We start from the raw sequence: 18,131 nt of genomic DNA, 5'->3' as shown, positions 1-18,131 counted from the left end.
ATAATTATAGTTTCTTTAATGCTCTCATCCAATATGCCATAAATTCATGTTTAAATGACTCCTAAAGATTTTGCTTAGATGGGAGAGTAAGAATATGAGAGTCTAACTGTAGCTGCTATCTTCTTAGACACATTATTTTCCTATTAATAAGGTCTGATATTTTTCCATACCCTTAGTACTATCCCTAGATTCAGATACCTTGTATATTTAATACTTGCACTATTGTTAAATATTTATAACATATAATTGATAACATACTCAACTCTAAATCCTTTGAGAACCCTCTGACCTCATGAGTTATTTTATAGTTGGTAAAAATTCATTTCCTGAAAAGGATCAAAATTTCTATTTCAAGTTCTGTTCATTTCTGTAGGTAATATTTTCATATATAACATTCCATTTTTTGAAATTCTCAGTTTTATATGAATGTAATTAGGCTTTATGGATTATAAAAATTTTTTTCCTTTCCGTTTGTATTGATTTCAGCTTATTGACTTGTTCAATCATTTTTTTTTTAGGTTTTTGCAAGGAAAATGGGGTTAAGTGGCTTGCCCAAGGCCTCACAGCTAGATAATTATTAAGTGTCTGAGACTGGATTTGAACCCAGGTACTCCTAACTCCAGGGCCAGTGCCACCTAGCTGCCCCTCAATCATTTCTTTCTGATCATATTAGCTCAAGTGTTATCTATTTAGTTTTTTCAAAGAAATAACTTCTTTTTTATCCTTTCTACAACATTACCTAATTTATCCATTTCTCTTTTAATTACTTGCTCATTCATGTTAATATGTAGTTTCAGAAATAAATTCCCCGCTAGGGCCCACTTTAGCTCTATCCCAGAAACAGTGATGTTTGTCTAATCATTATCATTCTTTTCCACAATTATTATTTGTTTCTGTAACTTATATTTTGACCCATTCTTAATTAAACATCTATTCAGATCTGCAACCTTTTCTTGTGTTATCTTCTACTTTTTACTTAATTAAGATATTTTTTTTAAAATATACAGTGCTGCATCTTCCCTTCCTACTTTCCTATCTCTATTTTTAAATAAGATTTACCTTTGCAAGGCTTTTTTTCCCCTAGGACTCATTTCATCAAGCTTCAGTAATGTATATAAGGTAATGTTTATCTTATGTAATAGCATCTTCTTCAAGCTCATCTTGTTTGTTACTATAATTTGTGCAACTGAATGTCAACATCTGAGGTCATAGGTTCTATGACTGACTTTTTCTTGACTTTGTCTCTTGTGAACCTTTGATCATTTTTATTGCTATTATTTTGTCCTACAACACAGCACTGGATATATTTTTTTTCCTATTCCCTCATTTTTTTTAAATTTTATTTCTTAAGACAATGGGGACTTCTAGCCAAGATGGAGGCAGAGAAGACAAGGTCAGTGTTAATCTCCTGATCCTCATAAATAATATGAATCAAACCTCTTTTTTTTTTAGGTTTTTGCAAGGCAAACAGGGTTAAGTGGCTTGCCCAAGGGCACACAGCTAGGTAATTATTAAGTGTCTGAGACCGGATTTGAACCCAGGTACTCCTGACTCCAGGGCCGGTGCTTTATCCACTATGCCACCTAGCTGCCCCTTTGAATCAAACCTCTTAACAGAAATCCAATCCACAAAACTCAGAAAGAGAAACTAGTAGAAGATCTACCTCAAGGTTTGTCCTCCAAGACTGTGGGTGAGCTGGGCATAGAGGGCTGACTCTGCTGGGAGCACAGGATAGAGTCAGAGCCTGAGAACTGGACTTGCCTGATCATCGGGGTGGGAGAGACCCTGAGACCCTGAAAGTGCAACCAGTCAGATCCAAGATGGGGTGGGTGAGAGTCTGAAAGCCTAAAAGTAGGGCAAGCCTGATGGGCCAACTAGGAAGCAGAGTCATTGATTGTGGCACTGAAGGTCTGTAGCTTGCTGGCAGAGCTGGAGGGAGAGTTCCAGTGCTTCATTTCAGCTGAAGTCTCTTCCCAGAACAAACACAATTACAGCCCACCTCTGCCCCATGTGTATGAGCAGAAGACCTCCCTCAGCTGTGAATAGGGAGAGCAATTACCTTGCCCTAGGGCAAAATCCACTATTGATCAAAGATAAAAACACTCAACAGCTTCATCCACCCACTCTAAGTTAAGGGAGAGGGCCTCAAACTAAGGTCACAGACACTCCAGAGAAAGCAACCAACACAGCCTTGTGGCCAGCCCACTTGGAGTTACTAAACCCAGTGATTAAAGCCTCTAGTGATCTCAACACCAAACCTCTGTGAACCAGCCCCCTGCCAACATAAGGTCTTAGTAAAATGAAGAAAGGCCAGAACAAGGGGTTCATAGAAAAATTCCTAGAAGGAAAAGACCCTAACTCAGAGAGACCTAGATCCTCTGAAGAGAATATGATCTGGTCTCCAACACAGAAAGAATTCCTTGAAGGAATTAGGAAGGAGTTTAAAAATCAAATGGAACTAAAAAAAATCAATTGGAAGATATAGGAGAGACAATTAATACCTTGCAACAAAAAAACAAATCATTGCAAAATACAGCTGGTCATGGGGGTGGCTAGGTGGCATAATGGATAAAGCACCGGCCCTGGAGTCAGGAGTACCTGGGTTCAAATCCGGTCTCAGACACTTAATAATTACCTAGCTGTGTGGCCTTGGGCAAGCCACTTAACCCTGTTTGCCTAAAAACCTAAAAAAAAAGATAAAAAAAAATACAACTGGACAAATGCAAAAAGAAAATAATTCTCTCAAAACCTCAATTGGTCAAATGGAAAACTCTTTCAAAAATAAAATTGACCAATTGGAAAAGGAGTTGCAAAAGGTAACTAAAGAAAATTCTTCTCTAAAAAAAGGAACACAGTCTGTGGAAATTAATGACTTCATGAGAAAGCGAGAACCTGTTAAACAAAACCAAAAAATAAAAAAAAGTAGAAGAAAATGTAAAATACCTCATCAGCAAAACCTTGAGAATACATCAAGAAGGGACAACCTGAGAATTATAAGTCTTCCTGGAGACACTGAAGAGAAAAAAAAGCCTGGACTGAATATTAAGTGATGGAAAACTGCCCTGATATCATGGAACAAGAAGGCAAAATTGTTAATGAAAGAAGTAAAGAGATCCTAAAATGAAAACACCAAGGAATGTTGTGGCCAAATTCCAGAACTATCAGAGAAAAGAGAAAATCCTGCAAGCAGTCAGAAGGAAACAATTTAGATACCAAGGAACCACAGAAAGGATTACACAGGACCTGGCTGCCACCATTAAGGGATCGAAGGGCCTGGAATGAGATATTCTGAAGAGCAAGGAAGCTTGGAATGCAGCCAAGAATCTACTACCTAGCAAAGTTGAACCTCCTCTTCCAGGGAAAAGATGGGACATTTAATGAAATGGGAGACTTCCAACATTTCCTGATGAAAAGACCAGAGCTTAATAGAAAATTTGGACATCAAACAGGATGCTCAAGAGACACATGAAAAGGTTAAAAAAGGGGTGGGGGGGGTAAAGGAAAAAAACTGCTATCCAATAAGATGAACTGGTTATATACCCACTTGGGAGAAAGATTCTCATAACTCTTGAGAATTGTAACTCTATTAGAGAGAATATACTTAGCCAGAAGTGATGGACAGTCATGACTTTTCTGTGACTCAGAATGATTTAAAAACAACACCTCCTTAAAAAGGGGGACAGTAAGGAGATGGGAAGAGGGAAGAGATTGAATAGGATAAATCTCATTACATCAAGAGGTACAAAAGACCTATTGTAATGGGGGGGGGGGGGGGGGAGAAGGAAGAAGCTAAGAACCACCTGAATCTTCCTCTCAAACTTGGCTTGAAGTTTACTTACACAAACACTCAGTTAAGAAACTTATCTTACCTTTCAAGTATTAAAAGGGGTAAAGAGGAGGGAGGAGATGGGGAGAGGGTGAAAAAAGGCAACAGAAGGAAGGGAAGGAAGAAGGGGAAAGGGGAAAGAAAGGGGAGGTGAGATGACATAGGAGGGCAAGCACACTGAATGTGGTGGTATCCAGAAGTAAAATACTGGGGAATATGGATAAAGGGAAAAAAGGGGGGAAATACAAACAGAGGAAAGATAGCATGGAAGATAATAAAGAGTTAGTAATTATAACTTTGAATGTGAATGGGATGAACTCTCCCTTAAAATGTAAGTGAATTGAAGGATATGATTTCTCTCTCATCACATTCAACTTAGATCAATGTATACCATGGAAACAATGTAAAGACTAACAGACTACCTTCTGTAGGGAGTGGGGGGAGGGAAGCAAGAATGGGGGGGAATTGTAAAACTCAAAATAAATAAAATCTTTTATTGATAACTCATATGAACTTTCTCATTTATAAGAGCTGTTAGAAGGAGCATATATAGACAGGATATAGGAAGGAGCAGAATATAATGGTATGATGTGGTAAAGGGATGGAGTCAATGGGCGATGGGGGAAAGTACTGAGAGGAAGGAAAAGGAGATGAAGAAGAAGCTGAGAGATTTCATGAAAGAGTCAAAAAATAGTTTTTTTTTCAATGGAGGGGAGGGGGGGAAGGCAAGGGGGAATGAGTGAGCCTTCATTCTCATCAGAAATGGCTCAGCGAGGAAATGACATGCACACTTAATAGGGTGAGGAAATCTGTCTTGCCCTGAAGAAGGAGGAAAGGGATGGGATGAGGGGGAATAGGGGGAGGGAAGTGGGGAATAGGTGATAGAAGAGAGGGAAGATCGAGGGAGAGGGTACTCAGATGCAACACACTTTTGGACAGGGCCAGGATGAAAGGAGAGAGAGAATAGAATAAATAAGAGTGGGGAGAAATAGAGTGGAGGTACACCTAGTAATAGCAACTGAGGGAAAAAAAACTGAAGCAACTTCTCTGGTAGACTTATGATGGGGAAAGCAAACTCATCCCAGAGACAGAGCAATTGAAATCTGAACACAGACTAAAGTACATTTTTTTTTCTCTCTCTATTCTTGAGGTTTCCCATCTTCTTTGGGGGGGGGGGGTTATGTTTATTCTTATGTTTACTCTTATAACATTCAATTTACATCAATGTATGGCATGGAAAAAATGTAGAGACTTGTCAGACAGCCTTGAGGGTGGAAGGGGGGGGGAGAAATTGTAGAATTCAGAGCCTTGCAAAAAATGATGGTACATATTACTATTGTATATAATTGGAAAACAAATAAAATGCTAAAAGCAAAAATAAACAAATTTTTTCTAAAAAAAAGACAATGGGGTTAAGTGACTTGCCCAAGGTCACATAACCAGGCAATTATTGTCTGAGGCTGGATTTGAACTCAGATCCTCCTGACTCCAGGGCCAGTGCTCTATCCACTGTGCTACCTAGCTTCCACCTTTCCCTCATATTTATTTTTTTAGGTTTTGCAAGGCAAACGGGGTTAAGTGGCTTGCCCAAGGCCACACAGCTAGGTAATTATCAAGTGTCTGAGACCGGATTTGAACTCAGGTACTCCTGACTCCAGGGCCGGTGCTTCATCCACTACGCCACCTAGCCACCCCTCCCTCATATTTTTAAAGCTCTTTTAGTTAATTTTGCAAAACATCAGGCAATTTAAGTCTTACCAGTTATTGTTGTGTTTACCATTACTACATAGAACCTTATTATGTACTTTAAAAAACATTTTAATCAATGGTTAAGGTTTTAGATCAAATCTCATTTCTCAGATAACATTTTATTTTATTTTATTTTTGGGTTTTTTTTTTTTGCAAGACAAGGGGGTTAGGTGACCTGCCCAAGATCACACAGCTAAGTAAGTATTAAGTGTTTAAGACTGGATTTGAACTCAGGTCTTCCTCACTACATGGCTGGTGCTCTATCCACTGTGCCACCTAGCCGACCCCTCAGATAACATTTTAACCACTTTACAAATAAGCCTGTCTCTTCTGAAGCCTCTGCTCTTCAACTGTTATCAGTAGTGAAAACATAATCTGGCAAATGTCTTCAGTTTTTTGCCCCAAAACATAGGGAATCAGCATCATTATACCAAGACACAAAATATTTGCAAATAGTACATAAAGCTCCCAGTTTTAATCCAGGGAGAGATATAAGGAAGTGTTACAAGTTTCACAAAAACAAAGAACTTGAAAGTCTGGAGAGAATGAGACAAGGAAATGTTTTCTATATCCCCATGAATCTTTCCTACTATTTTAGAATCTACTTCCCTCCCATCTTTACCCAGGTCTTTTAATATACTCTTATTAAAAACCAATAGTTTTTCTATTCCTCTCCCCCTCCATATTCCAGCAAAAAAAGAGAAAGAATAATTTAAAACACAAGCATCCTTATGACTCTAGTACAAGGTGTGTTTATCCTTTAAAGAACTTGTTTTGCATGCTAGAACAAAAATTCTCAACACAAGAGCCACAAAGTTGGAGGAGACTTTATTTTACCCCAAACAAAAATTAGTAATAACACTTGTAAAGTTGTAAAGCACAATGAAGATGTACAGTAATTTAACCTTCTATTCTCACATCTACCCTATGACACAGGGCAAAAGAGTTCTCATCTAAAATTAGGAATAAATTAAAACAGAATAAAGGGCTTGTCTAGCAACCCATTGGTAAAATGTCAGATTGGAACCCAGATCTTCTCACTCATGCTGTCACACACCCAGCAGGGAGGAGTGGCTTATATTACTTTCTAAACAAAGGTGTTTTAAAACAGATTAATAGGATATTATGAACAAATTGCCACTTTCCTCTTAGAAACAGGAAGCCTGCTGGGGCAGTTCCAACCTCATTTATCTAGGTTTGGCCTATCATCTCCATTGGTCCTTATGCTTGTCAAAACAAGTAATTTAGTTATTATACACATTCAAAGCAAGAGAATCTTTCTGCCTGCAGCTGTGAGGTCTGTGGCCTGAAGAACCTACTAAATTACAGCCACATCAATTCTCCAACACATACTCAACATTAAAATTCAAACTACTCTAAAATGTTATACCATTCATCAGTGCTGCCCTCCTCCAGTTCTGTCTCCAACTTTTCCCAAGTGAGTGAAACACTTTACCTGATGGAGGTGTCCAAAGAAGGCCTGGGCCTGAGCTGAAGAGATTGCTCCTCCAACAGGAACAGGCTGCTTCTGGAAATCTAGGCCATTTGTCTGTGTACCTAGAAAGGAAGAAAAAGAATTATATCTATTCCTTTTCTCTGCCTCACATTCTTCCTGTCTTCTGCTAGTCTCACCTGCTGGGCTCCTCCAGAAGGCCCTATATCCCTGGAGCCCCTTTACCAGCACCACATCTTTCTTTTAAGTCCCCCTGGGCCAGAGGGAGACCTGCTTCTCACTGCCACATCAAGACTGTCCTTGTGATGCTATTTCCCAGAGTAATAAATATGAATTTTTCAGTGAATCAACACCACCATACCAGGATGCAGCACTCCTGGTACACGTATGGTACCTTGGTTTCCAGTTTTAATTGTGGAAGGGAGAGAAACAAAGTTCTGTAAGTTACTCAAAACAACAAACTTTAAAGTTCCGAAGGAGGGAGAATGCTTCTTGCTTCCCCACCAATCTCCACTTCTCTTTCCTCTTTACCTAGATTTTATTTATAATAGAAACTTTTTCATTAAATTAGGGAACCTTGTTTTTCTGTTCCTTTTCCCCTCCTATTCTAGCTAAAAAAGGAAATAAAATTTAAACTCTGAAAATCCTTGCAACTCTGAAAGTAAGACATGCTGTGCCCTTTAATTAGGACTTTTTTTGCATAGTAAGGAAAAAAATTCTCAAAAAAAAAAGCAATGAAGTTGAAGGACGCCTTATTTTAGTCACAGATGTCTATCAACTTCCAGGTTACTTGTTTTTCTTTCCTTTAACCCTTAAGTATTGAGTGAAGTGTTCCTCTCAACTTCAATTCCTGACCACATAATTGGGGACCTCATTATACCTGATGAAACACCTACACCTTTCTCCTAAGCTCAGTCACCCACAGGAATAATCCTTCTCTGGATCTCACCAACTACCCTAAGCTCCCCAATTCCTTTTCGTCTCTCCTTCTGCCCCATCCTGATATCTTTTTCTAAAAATTTTTTATTTAAGGCAATGAGGTTAAGTGACTTGCCCAAGGTCACACAGCTAGTTAATTAGGTATCGGAGGTTGGATTTGAACTCAGGTCCTCCTGACTCCAGGACCAATGTTCTATCCATCACATCACCTAGCTGGCCCCTGTTATCTTCTTCCAAATTAGTGCTTCACCCTCACTCTACTACAATCTCTCTTTTGAGTGTCATTTTCCTTCTTTCTCCTCTTGAATCCCATAACTCTTCAATCCTACAGTTGCCAGATCTCAAACATGGCTTATTTTCCCATCTCATTCTCTGCTTCTATTCAAGTTCTGTGAGGTATGGTGAATAGACCTGGGTCTGGATTTGGGCAGACATTTTGTTAAAGATGTTTATTCATTTCTTCTGGGCTTGTTTTCTTCAGCTGTAATATGGGCACACTAATAGCATCTTCTTCCCAGAGCTGTTTGTATCTAGCATATGGCAGGTAATATGTAATAGGCAACAAAATAGTCCATACATGTTTCTCTCCCTTCTTTTCTCCTTCTGGATATTGCTGGAGAAAGTCACATAGCCTGGGGAGGCCTGGACCAGAGGGGCGGCATATGGGAGAGATGATGTGGTGAAAACATACAGCCCTGAAAAAAAGCCTGACTCTGGGGGGGAGGACAATGCTGAGGTCAGGAGACTGAGAGCCTGTGAGGACCTGCCAGGCAGCAGGCGCTAAGTACTTTATAATTATGACCTCAATGAACCCTCACAACAACCCTGGGAGGAAAACGGAGGCAAAGAGAGAGTTCAGTGACTTCCCTGGGTCTGAAAGGGCTGGATTTAAGCCCATTGCTCTCTAGTCACTGCACCATTCAGTTGTCCATAGTGTGTTCTTGGAAGAGAAAAAGTCTTAAGAGGAAAGAAATTGAATTCTGAGCTGGACATCCTGAGTTTAAGATGTCTCTAGGAGATCTGGTTGGAAATGTCCAGGAGGCAGTTGGAGATGTGACACTGGAGTTCAGTAGAGTTGGGCCTATGGCAGAGATGGTCACCGGACCCAGGGGACTAATGAGATCACCAAGTGAAATAATATAGTGGGAGAGGAGAAGAGGTCCCCAAGACAGAGCCCTGGGGAACAAGTGGGCATGGTCAGTGGAAGATCACAAAGACTGAGAAGGAATAGTCACAGAAGCAGAAGGAGAACCAAGGGAGAGCAAAGTACAAAAACCTAGATAGAAGAAAGTGTCAAGGAGAACAAGGTAACCAACACTGTCAAAGACTACAGGAAAGCTAAGAAGGATAAATTCTGAGAAAAAGTCACTCAATCTGCTAACTTTGCAGAGAGCAATTATGGTTGAATGATGAGGGATAGATGTTCAGACTGTAGAGAGTTAATAGGGGAATAAAAGGAAAAAAACCTCCTAATTTTGAAATGAACTCTAAAAGCTGTCTAAAAACCAACATTCTGAGACATCAGTTAGATTCAGTGCTAACTTGTTACTCTGTATGAGCATAATTTTAAGTGCCAAAGGGGGTTTTAAAGGAAGACTATAGAATTTTTATTTCAGTTTTTAAGGGAAAACTAAGAAAAATTAGTTAAAAACATGCAACAGAAACAAATACATAAACAATTAGTTAACAATAATGTGTACTTATGGAGTTTCCACACTTTCTTGTAAGGTGCTCTGCTCAAAGGAATGTAAATTTTATTGTAAAAACCTGACAATGGGGCGGCTAGGTGGCGTAGTGGAAAAGCACCGGCCTTGGAGTGAGGAGTACCTGGGTTCAAATCTGGTCTCAGACACTTAATAATTACCTAGCTGTGTGGCCTTTGGGCAAGCCACTTAACCCCATTTGCCTTGCAAAAACCTAAAAAAAACCCCAAAAAACTGCCAATATACCTTAGAACTTACCAGACCCAAATCATAAAGATTGGCCAGCATTAGTCTAACCCAAGGCTCATTTGGTCATAGTTAGGGGCCAGATTAATTCAGGGTGAATGTAAATAGTAATTATTTCTGTTTGGACCAGAAATCCTGAAGGTATTCTCCTCCCAGATTGATTTTTTTTTAAACTGGAGGCCATTCTTAGCTTCATTTCTTTCTTACTGGACTAATCAATGAATGAGAGTTGCCTTGGTCAAACCTAGCTTAAAAAGGCCAAGGTCTCCCACTGCATCCAGAGTTGTTTCCAGTCATCGTACTCCATATCTGGCCACTTAAGATGGCTTGGGAAGAGGAAAGTTTGGCTGCACAGTCCTCCCTCACTTAAATCAAATTCACTTGCATGCCATGACATCACCTCCTTGATGTCAAGGTCCTCTTTGAGAACCAAGGACAAACTTTTTTTTCTAATATCTACCTTTCTCTGTCATAGCAAAATGTAAATGTTAATGGCACTTATGTCACAGTTGAGGAAGTGCCACTTGTATAGTAGGTCATTATTATCCAAAGGATGATAAGAGAAGGACCACAAAAAGAAGAGAGCATTTTATCACACTCTTTCTCCATGAAGGAATTGCAGAACTATCACACTTGAACCTTAAACATCACAAATGTACATGACACAGATGTAGAAAAGGCATTAACAAAATGCCACAGATGAAGAAGGAAACAGTACACAGGGACAATACAAACAACAGAACTCTACTGTAGGCAATAAAGCAATGAGTAATTGAGGGTCCCACATTAAGGAATCTAGAAGAGGGAAGACACTAACATGAAGCAAATGTTTGGATCCTTTTAAAACCTAAAAAAAAAAATCACCTAGAGAATATCAATAACTACTGAACTATGCCTATCCCTTCCAAGGCACCCTTTATTAAGAGTATTAGTAAATGTAAGAAACAAGCAACCTACGGGCAACTAAGCAATACAGTGGATAGAGAAATGGACTTGGAATCAGAGAGATCTAAATTTAAATCCTGCCTAGGACACTCATTAGTTCTGTGATTTAACTTCTCCCAATCGTATTTTCCTCATCTATTAAAATAAGAAAATGGTATTCAGTGGCTTCTTCATTTGTAAATCCTAGACTAAAGGTATAGGATGAAACAATAGTCAACATCTTAACCCTTTCACAATGAACTGAAATTAAGAATCTAAGATGCCACTATGCTTCATCAAAAAAGCAAACAAAATTTGATTGAGAGAACAAAATATTGCTTTATACTTTTATAAGTCTCACTTATCCAAAATCAAAATGACTCAAAATTTCCTAGAAGACATAGCAATAGAAATAATCAACCCCTTTTCAAGGATCCTCTAATAATAAATAGACAAGTTATAAAAGATGCATGGTTGCCAAAGGTAATTACTGATATAAAGACTGAGATATGGTGCAGAATGCAAGTTGAAGAAAGATAGGGCTTGCAAGATCCTCCAGATGTTCTTTGTAGAGGTCACTGTGTTGACTACATTAAGCCATGGGATACTTCAAAAACCTCCAGAAAGAAATGTGTAACAATTCAAACAAGTTTGACCTTCCATCCACTGAGGAAAGATCAAATGGATGAAGAATGTCTGCCTATTACTAAGATTGTAATAGATACCTACTCTGCTTGTCCAAGATAGGTATATCTGGAATAGATGCACATTTGGAGGATGAATTAAAGCAAAACAGGTAGGTACACTTCGTGCTTATAATAGATGCTTTACAAATGTCTGATGAATTCAACTATGAAAATTAAAATTGCCTAAAACCAATGAGGAATCAGTTATTATTAATTAGGAAAGTCATAAAGAAAAATAAAAACATTTAAAGCAAAATGAGGAAGTTTTGTTTTTAAAAAATTCCATTTCTGTCTCTGCTCCCCAAACTGATCACTAACCCTGAAAGGCATGAACTACTCACTTAACAAGTCTTAGAAGCTTAGATTTCTTCAAGGCTCAACTCAGCTTCCACCTTTTACAGGAGGACTTCCCTGATCAGTCAGATGGGAGGGGCTACTCTTGTCTTTTCTTGGTATATGTTTTGCATATAATTAAATTCACAGGTTATACAGATTATTTTCCCCAAATAAATGTCATTGCTTATGAACAAGCCATTTCTATCTTCATATGCTAAGATTTTGGCACACAGAAGACTTCCAATAAAGGGGCAGCTAAGTGGAACAGAGAAGTGGAGCACAGGAAAGAGTGGCCCATCTGGAGTCAGGAATATCTAAGTTCAGATCTGGCCTCAGCTGTATACCTTGGGCAAATCACTTCAACCTGTTTGCCTCAGCTTATGCATCTGTGAAATGACTTGGAGAAGGAAATAGCAAACCAACAAGATTGGCAACAAATGGGGGCGGCTAGGTGGCGCAGTGGACAGAGCACCAGCCCTGGAGTCAGGAGTACCTGAGTTCAAATGCGGCCTCAGACACTTAATAATTACCTGTGTAGCCTTGGGCAAGCCACTTAACCCCATTGCCTAGCAAACCCCACCCCCCCAAAAAATATTGGCAACAAATATCTGTTGACTTTCATAGCAAATAAATATATAAAACATATATGTGACAATAATGATGATTATGATGATGATGAACATGCCTAATTTGATCCTCACAAAAACCTTGAAAAAACCTGGTGCTAAATGCAAATGAACTCAGCAGCAATGTAATTCACAAGAATTACAACTCAAGAAAGGTAAACCAGGTACACAAATGTACTATACTAGCTGGGATCTTCTATCACTTGTATCACTTTATGACTTACTTTCATATCAGACATTCTTGATTTTATGTAAAACTGGGGTTTCACAATTCTAATGCAGGCTTAAAAAAACTTATAAATGCTACTCTGGTCATAGCAACTAAACAGAGTAAAAGATACTTCATAATGCATTTCTATCAGTATAATTAAAGAGTTCCATGTCTCACTGAACTTTGAATGAAAAGCAATAAATGCCAGGGACATTTTTAACCATAGAAATTACAGTGGATAGACAGATTTTGAATTTTTTTTAAAGTTTTTTGCAAGGCAGATGGGGTTAGGTGGCTTGCCCAAGGCCACACAGCTAGGTAATTATTAAGTGTCTACCAGATTTGAACCCAAGTACTACTGACTCCAAGGCCAGTGCTTTATCTACTACATCACCTAATTACCCCAAGATTTTGAATTTTTTACAGAACATATAAGAACTAGAATTAGAGACATGGATTAGAGAGACCACATCTTCTACTCTAGTACAAAATAAAATCAAAATATTGTGTGATCTTTAATATTCAGATTATGTTAAGAGATGCAGGTTGCAGAATTTTCTCAATTATGAGTATGAGATAAATTCTTAACCAAAGGATAGAAGCAATTATTGTTGCTGGAATGATTAGAAATTTCCTTTGCCATCTCTTTTTACAGAAGAGGAACCTGAGGCAAACAGGGTTCAGTGACCTGACCAGAATCACATAGCTAAAAGTGTCTTAAGTCAAACTTGAACTCAAGTCTTCCTAATTCCATGGCTGGCACTCTATCCCTCTCACACCACTGAACAGTCCTTATAGAGCAATCACAAAAGTTGAAAGATATAATTTTGATTACATGAAATTAAAAATCCTTCACACAACAAAATAAATGTTTTCCCTTTTAGGAAAAAGAGAAAATATCAACAGATCAAATATCTATGATATGAATTTAATGTCCAAGATCTATAAGACTCAAAAGATATCCTCCAATAGTTAAGTGGTCAAAAATATGAGGAAATAGGTTTTTATTTTAAATTATTAGCAACCGTATAAAAGAGAACTATAAAACTATAAAAGAAAATCAAAACAATCCTGACATTTCACTTAGCATCCAGGAAGTTAGCAAAGATGGCAAAGGACAAGAATAGTCAGCACTTATAGAAAGTGAAGGTATGACTTAGAGTACAAGGCTTTCTAGAAAGCATTTCAACTAAAGTGACTTGACTCAGAAATTCTACTGCTAGGTATACATCCAGAGCAAAACATTAATAAAAATTGAAGGGCTCATATATAACAAAATATTTGTGATAGCATTTTTTTTATGGTAACAAAGAAATGAAAGTAAAATAGATGCTTGAAGAATGGAAAATGGCTAAATAAAATATGGTTCATAAGTAAAATGGAACCCCAAAACAGTAAAAAATAAATGTTATAAAAATTTAGAGAGCAAGGCTGGCCCCAAAGAAGAGATATATAAGATGATATTTTGCTCTGCTCTGTTGCAGAGAGGTGGGTGTGTGTGTGGGGGGGAGGCGGAAAAAAGGGTAAGGGGGGGCGAAGGCGTTATGGTGCCAAACATTACATAGAACATCAATTTCTTTTGAGAAATCTATCAGTTTTGGCTAATTTCTACTCTTTTGTCTCCCTACTTTCCCCCTTATTTATTGTTAAGGATAGCTCTACAGGAAAGTAGAGTAGGAGAGATACAAGGGAAAAAACCAAGCAATGTCAAATGACAGTTAACGGTAAACATATACATATATATTTAAAAATAGATGCTAATTATTCATATTCAATTCAATTATTTATCCTTCTATTACTGAGAATAATCTCAATAAAATGTCAAAACTACATTCTACTGAAATATGGAGGGGTAGTCAGTGAGGAGAAAGGGTAGGATTAACCAGCTTAAAGTGAAAACTCATGGAAGGCTGAGGAAGAAACAGCAAGGTTTTCTTACCTGAAAGGGTGAGAAGTAAAAAAACAAAAGATACAACAGAGTACATTAGCATACTTTACTTCTACTTAGTGCTCAGTCTTTTGCTATGTTGGTTACATTAGAGCTGAACAGAAGCTATGGAGGAAATAAATAAAAAAGGAGATAACTGTCATAGTTTCAAATAGCATTTCCCTGAAGTGAGTGAGAGGAAAAGTTGTAGGTTTTAAAATATACAAAAATAAAATTTTTGAAATCAACTAAATTTATCAATAAGCCCTTACATTTAAAAAATGCTCAGGAAAAAAAAACGACCATATATATGAAAATTTTGAGTAAAAAGTTTAACTCTAACTTTACATGTAACCATATTAATAATAATAACAGCAAAAACTATATCTATTTTAAAAGGTATAAAAAAACCTTGGCAAAACATAACACCTATTTCTTATAATAAAAAAATGCAAATTCACAAGTATAATGGAATCTTTCCTTAATATCAGTAATTTATTTAAATACAAGAGCCAGCAATATGTGTTTATATATTTAAATATGACATATGATAAACTAGAGGTCTTTCCCATAGAATCAGGGATAAAACAAAGATAATCATTATCACACTACTACTCATTAACATAGTGTTGGAAGTGCTAGCAATAGAAAAAAGAAAGTGAGGTAATAAACAGAGGCAAAGCAGAAACAAAATTTTTGCTTCTGCAGACGATGATATTTAGTTAGAGAAAAACCATAAAATTTTTGAGACTTTCAAGACACACAAGGACTATATAAATATAACTGCAAAACACTTAAAAAATTTTAATAATTGGAGAAATATTCATTGATAATGAGTAAGTTGGAGTGGCTGGGTGGTACAATGGATAGAGCACTGGCCCTGGAGTCAGGAGTACCTGAGTTCAAATCTGACCTCAGAAAATTAATTAGCTAGCTGTGTGGCCTTGAGCAAGCCACTTAACCCCATGCCTTGCAAAAATCCTAAAAAAAAAAAAAAGAGTAAATTGGATCAATAATAAAGTAATCCCAATATTTATGTATTTAACAACATACCAAACTACTAAAGACTTATTTTATAGAGTTAGAAAAATACTAAATAATTTTGAAATGGATATATGATTCAGGCATGAAGGATCACACTAAAAACATATTGGGTCAAGAAAGAAATTACCTTTCAGATCTACAGATGTAGAAAAGCTCATTGCCAAAGAATGGATAGACAGAACCAAAAAAGAGAAAATGGAAAATGTTAACTATGTAAGATCAAATAATTTTGCATAAACAAAATCAGTGAAGCTAAGTTTACAAGATAACTATGAAAAGTTATTTGTGATTATTTTCTCTGATAAAGGTCAAACAAGATTTATAGGGAATTGATTCAAATTTATCAGAATAAAAGCCATTCCCCAATTGAATAGGAATAGAGAGGCAGGTGCAAAAGAAGGTTTTAATAGAGAAAAGCAAACTAAAGTAACTCTAAAATATTCCACCACTGGGGTGGCAAAATGACAAAAAAAGGAAAATGATATACTGAAGAAGTTGCAAGACAACAAGCACACTAATGCAATTTATGGAAGAGCTGTGAATTGGTCCAGCCATTCTAATGAATTGGTCTAGCCATTCTGGAAAGCAACTTGGAAGTAGACCTCTAAAGTTGTGATTAAACTATTTTTCCTAGCAGGAGAGATCCTAGCAGACTAGGATTATACCCCAAAGTGATCAAAGAAGGATCCATATGTATAAAATATTTTTTTTGATTAGTGGCAAAGAACTAGGAAACTGGGAGGGTATCACTTAAAGAAAAGTTGAACAAATTATGGCATAAGAGGGTAAAAAAGACAAAGACGGAAGGGATGATTTCATTAATAAACCTGGGAAGACCTCTATGAACTGATACAGAGTAACATGAGAACAATTTATAACAACTATAAAGTTTTAAGTACTCTGATCAATGTAAGGATCAAATCCCAGAGGATTGACGATGAAGAATCCAACTCCCTTCCTGATAGGAAAGTGATAGATAGAAAATATAGAATTTTTGGATATGGGCAATGTGGGAATTTATTTAGATGAATTATGAATATGTGTTACAGGTTCTTTCTTTTTCTCCTCCCCACCCCACCCCAATTAAAGGAAAAGGTAGATAGAGACAATAAATTTTACTTTAATTGGGGGTGGTAATTGGCAACTTTTTAGTGTGAACTTAAATTTATAATTCAAAACTAAACTAAAAAACAAATCCACTAATTTTATCAACAACTGTAACACAGGCATAATTACTGTAGTTCCAAAAATCTGCAAATTTTTGGTAGGGCTTCACTTCCCTAAATAGATAATATATCATGAAGTGTCTTGTTGCAATTAAGGTTAAGTAACAAATCCAGAGTTAAAATTATTCACAGATGTCAAGAAGAAGTAAAGTTTTTAAATAAATAGAATAAGACAAAATTGATGACAGAGCCTAAAAGTAATACTGGTAATTACCGTATAACTACTAAAACTTTCCACTTCAATTAACCTGTATACTTTTTACTTCCTGAGTTATGTTTTGTTTCTTAAACATGCATATGCAAGCATGTGTGTGTGTGTGTGCTTATAGTATTCAATATATAGATGACTGATAATTAGTGGTGCATGACATGACTTCTATTGCTGATTTATCTATTTATCAAGCACTGTTGAATCTTTGGATATGGCTATAAAAAAAGGATTTTTATTCCTCTTACTCTCAAATAAAATCCTATGCAGAGATCAAAACTGCTTTTTAACATTTGAAAATTCTATTTATTAGAGATCACTTTGAAAACAAAGAATATCAATAGTAAGCACTCATTCTCAAATAAATTATAGAATTTAATTGCCAAAGTAAAACTGGTTTGATTGCCTCAGTTATTTCCTACTATATCAGATAGCTCTATTATCCCAGAACCAAAACATAGCCAAAGTTGGAGACTGCCTTGACAGGAAACAATTATAAGTTCCTAAGGGGAAGCAAACTTTTAATTCACCTGCAGGCTTCCTTTCTTTGCTTCCTTCTATCACTTAGGTTCTGACCTTCTGCTTGCATGGTCTCCTTGCTCAAGACCCCCTATTCTAACTTCCCTGTCTACTCTAACTTCCTGACTTATAAAACTGACCTGGTTTAGTCTCAGAAATGCTGCTTTAGAAGAAATTCTGCAGGCCATCTTAGTCCAAATCTTATCTGAACAAGAATCCTTTTTCCAACAAACTCAAACAAAGAATCATTCCTTTATCTGAAGATAGAACCTTCAAAGAGAAAGTCCAGAGTCTCCCAAAGAAGCCCTCTATGATTAGACTCTTAGAATTGGGAGAAAGAATTTCCTGACACCATCTAAATTTGACTCTCTACCCCACTAGGATCTAGCAGAATTAATATTTCTTTCTCAAATACTAAAGGAGAGAAAGCTATTGTATTCAACTGAGTGTTCTCTTTAAGTCTTGCCATTTACTAATAAACTCGAGAACTTCAGGTGCTCTCCTATAG

General features: G+C 37.0%; 1 protein-coding gene across 5 annotated transcripts in view; it reads right to left on the bottom strand.

Moving 5' to 3' along the window:
• POU2F1 (POU class 2 homeobox 1) overlaps window positions 1-18,131 on the bottom strand; it is a 225,151-nt gene that overhangs the window by 74,209 nt on the left and 132,811 nt on the right. For all 5 annotated transcript variants that reach the window (XM_074221904.1, XM_074221906.1, XM_074221908.1 and 2 more), the window contains exon 3: window positions 7,032-7,132. In XM_074221904.1, the coding sequence (XP_074078005.1) occupies window positions 7,032-7,132 (101 nt within the window). The remainder of the gene's footprint in view (window positions 1-7,031; window positions 7,133-18,131) is intronic.

This window comes from Macrotis lagotis, chromosome 2, assembly GCF_037893015.1.
Source record: "Macrotis lagotis isolate mMagLag1 chromosome 2, bilby.v1.9.chrom.fasta, whole genome shotgun sequence".
Taxonomy (NCBI): Eukaryota; Metazoa; Chordata; class Mammalia; order Peramelemorphia; family Peramelidae; genus Macrotis; species Macrotis lagotis.
The sequence above is the reverse complement of the archived record's forward strand: the minus strand, read 5'-3'. Positions and strand labels throughout refer to the sequence as shown.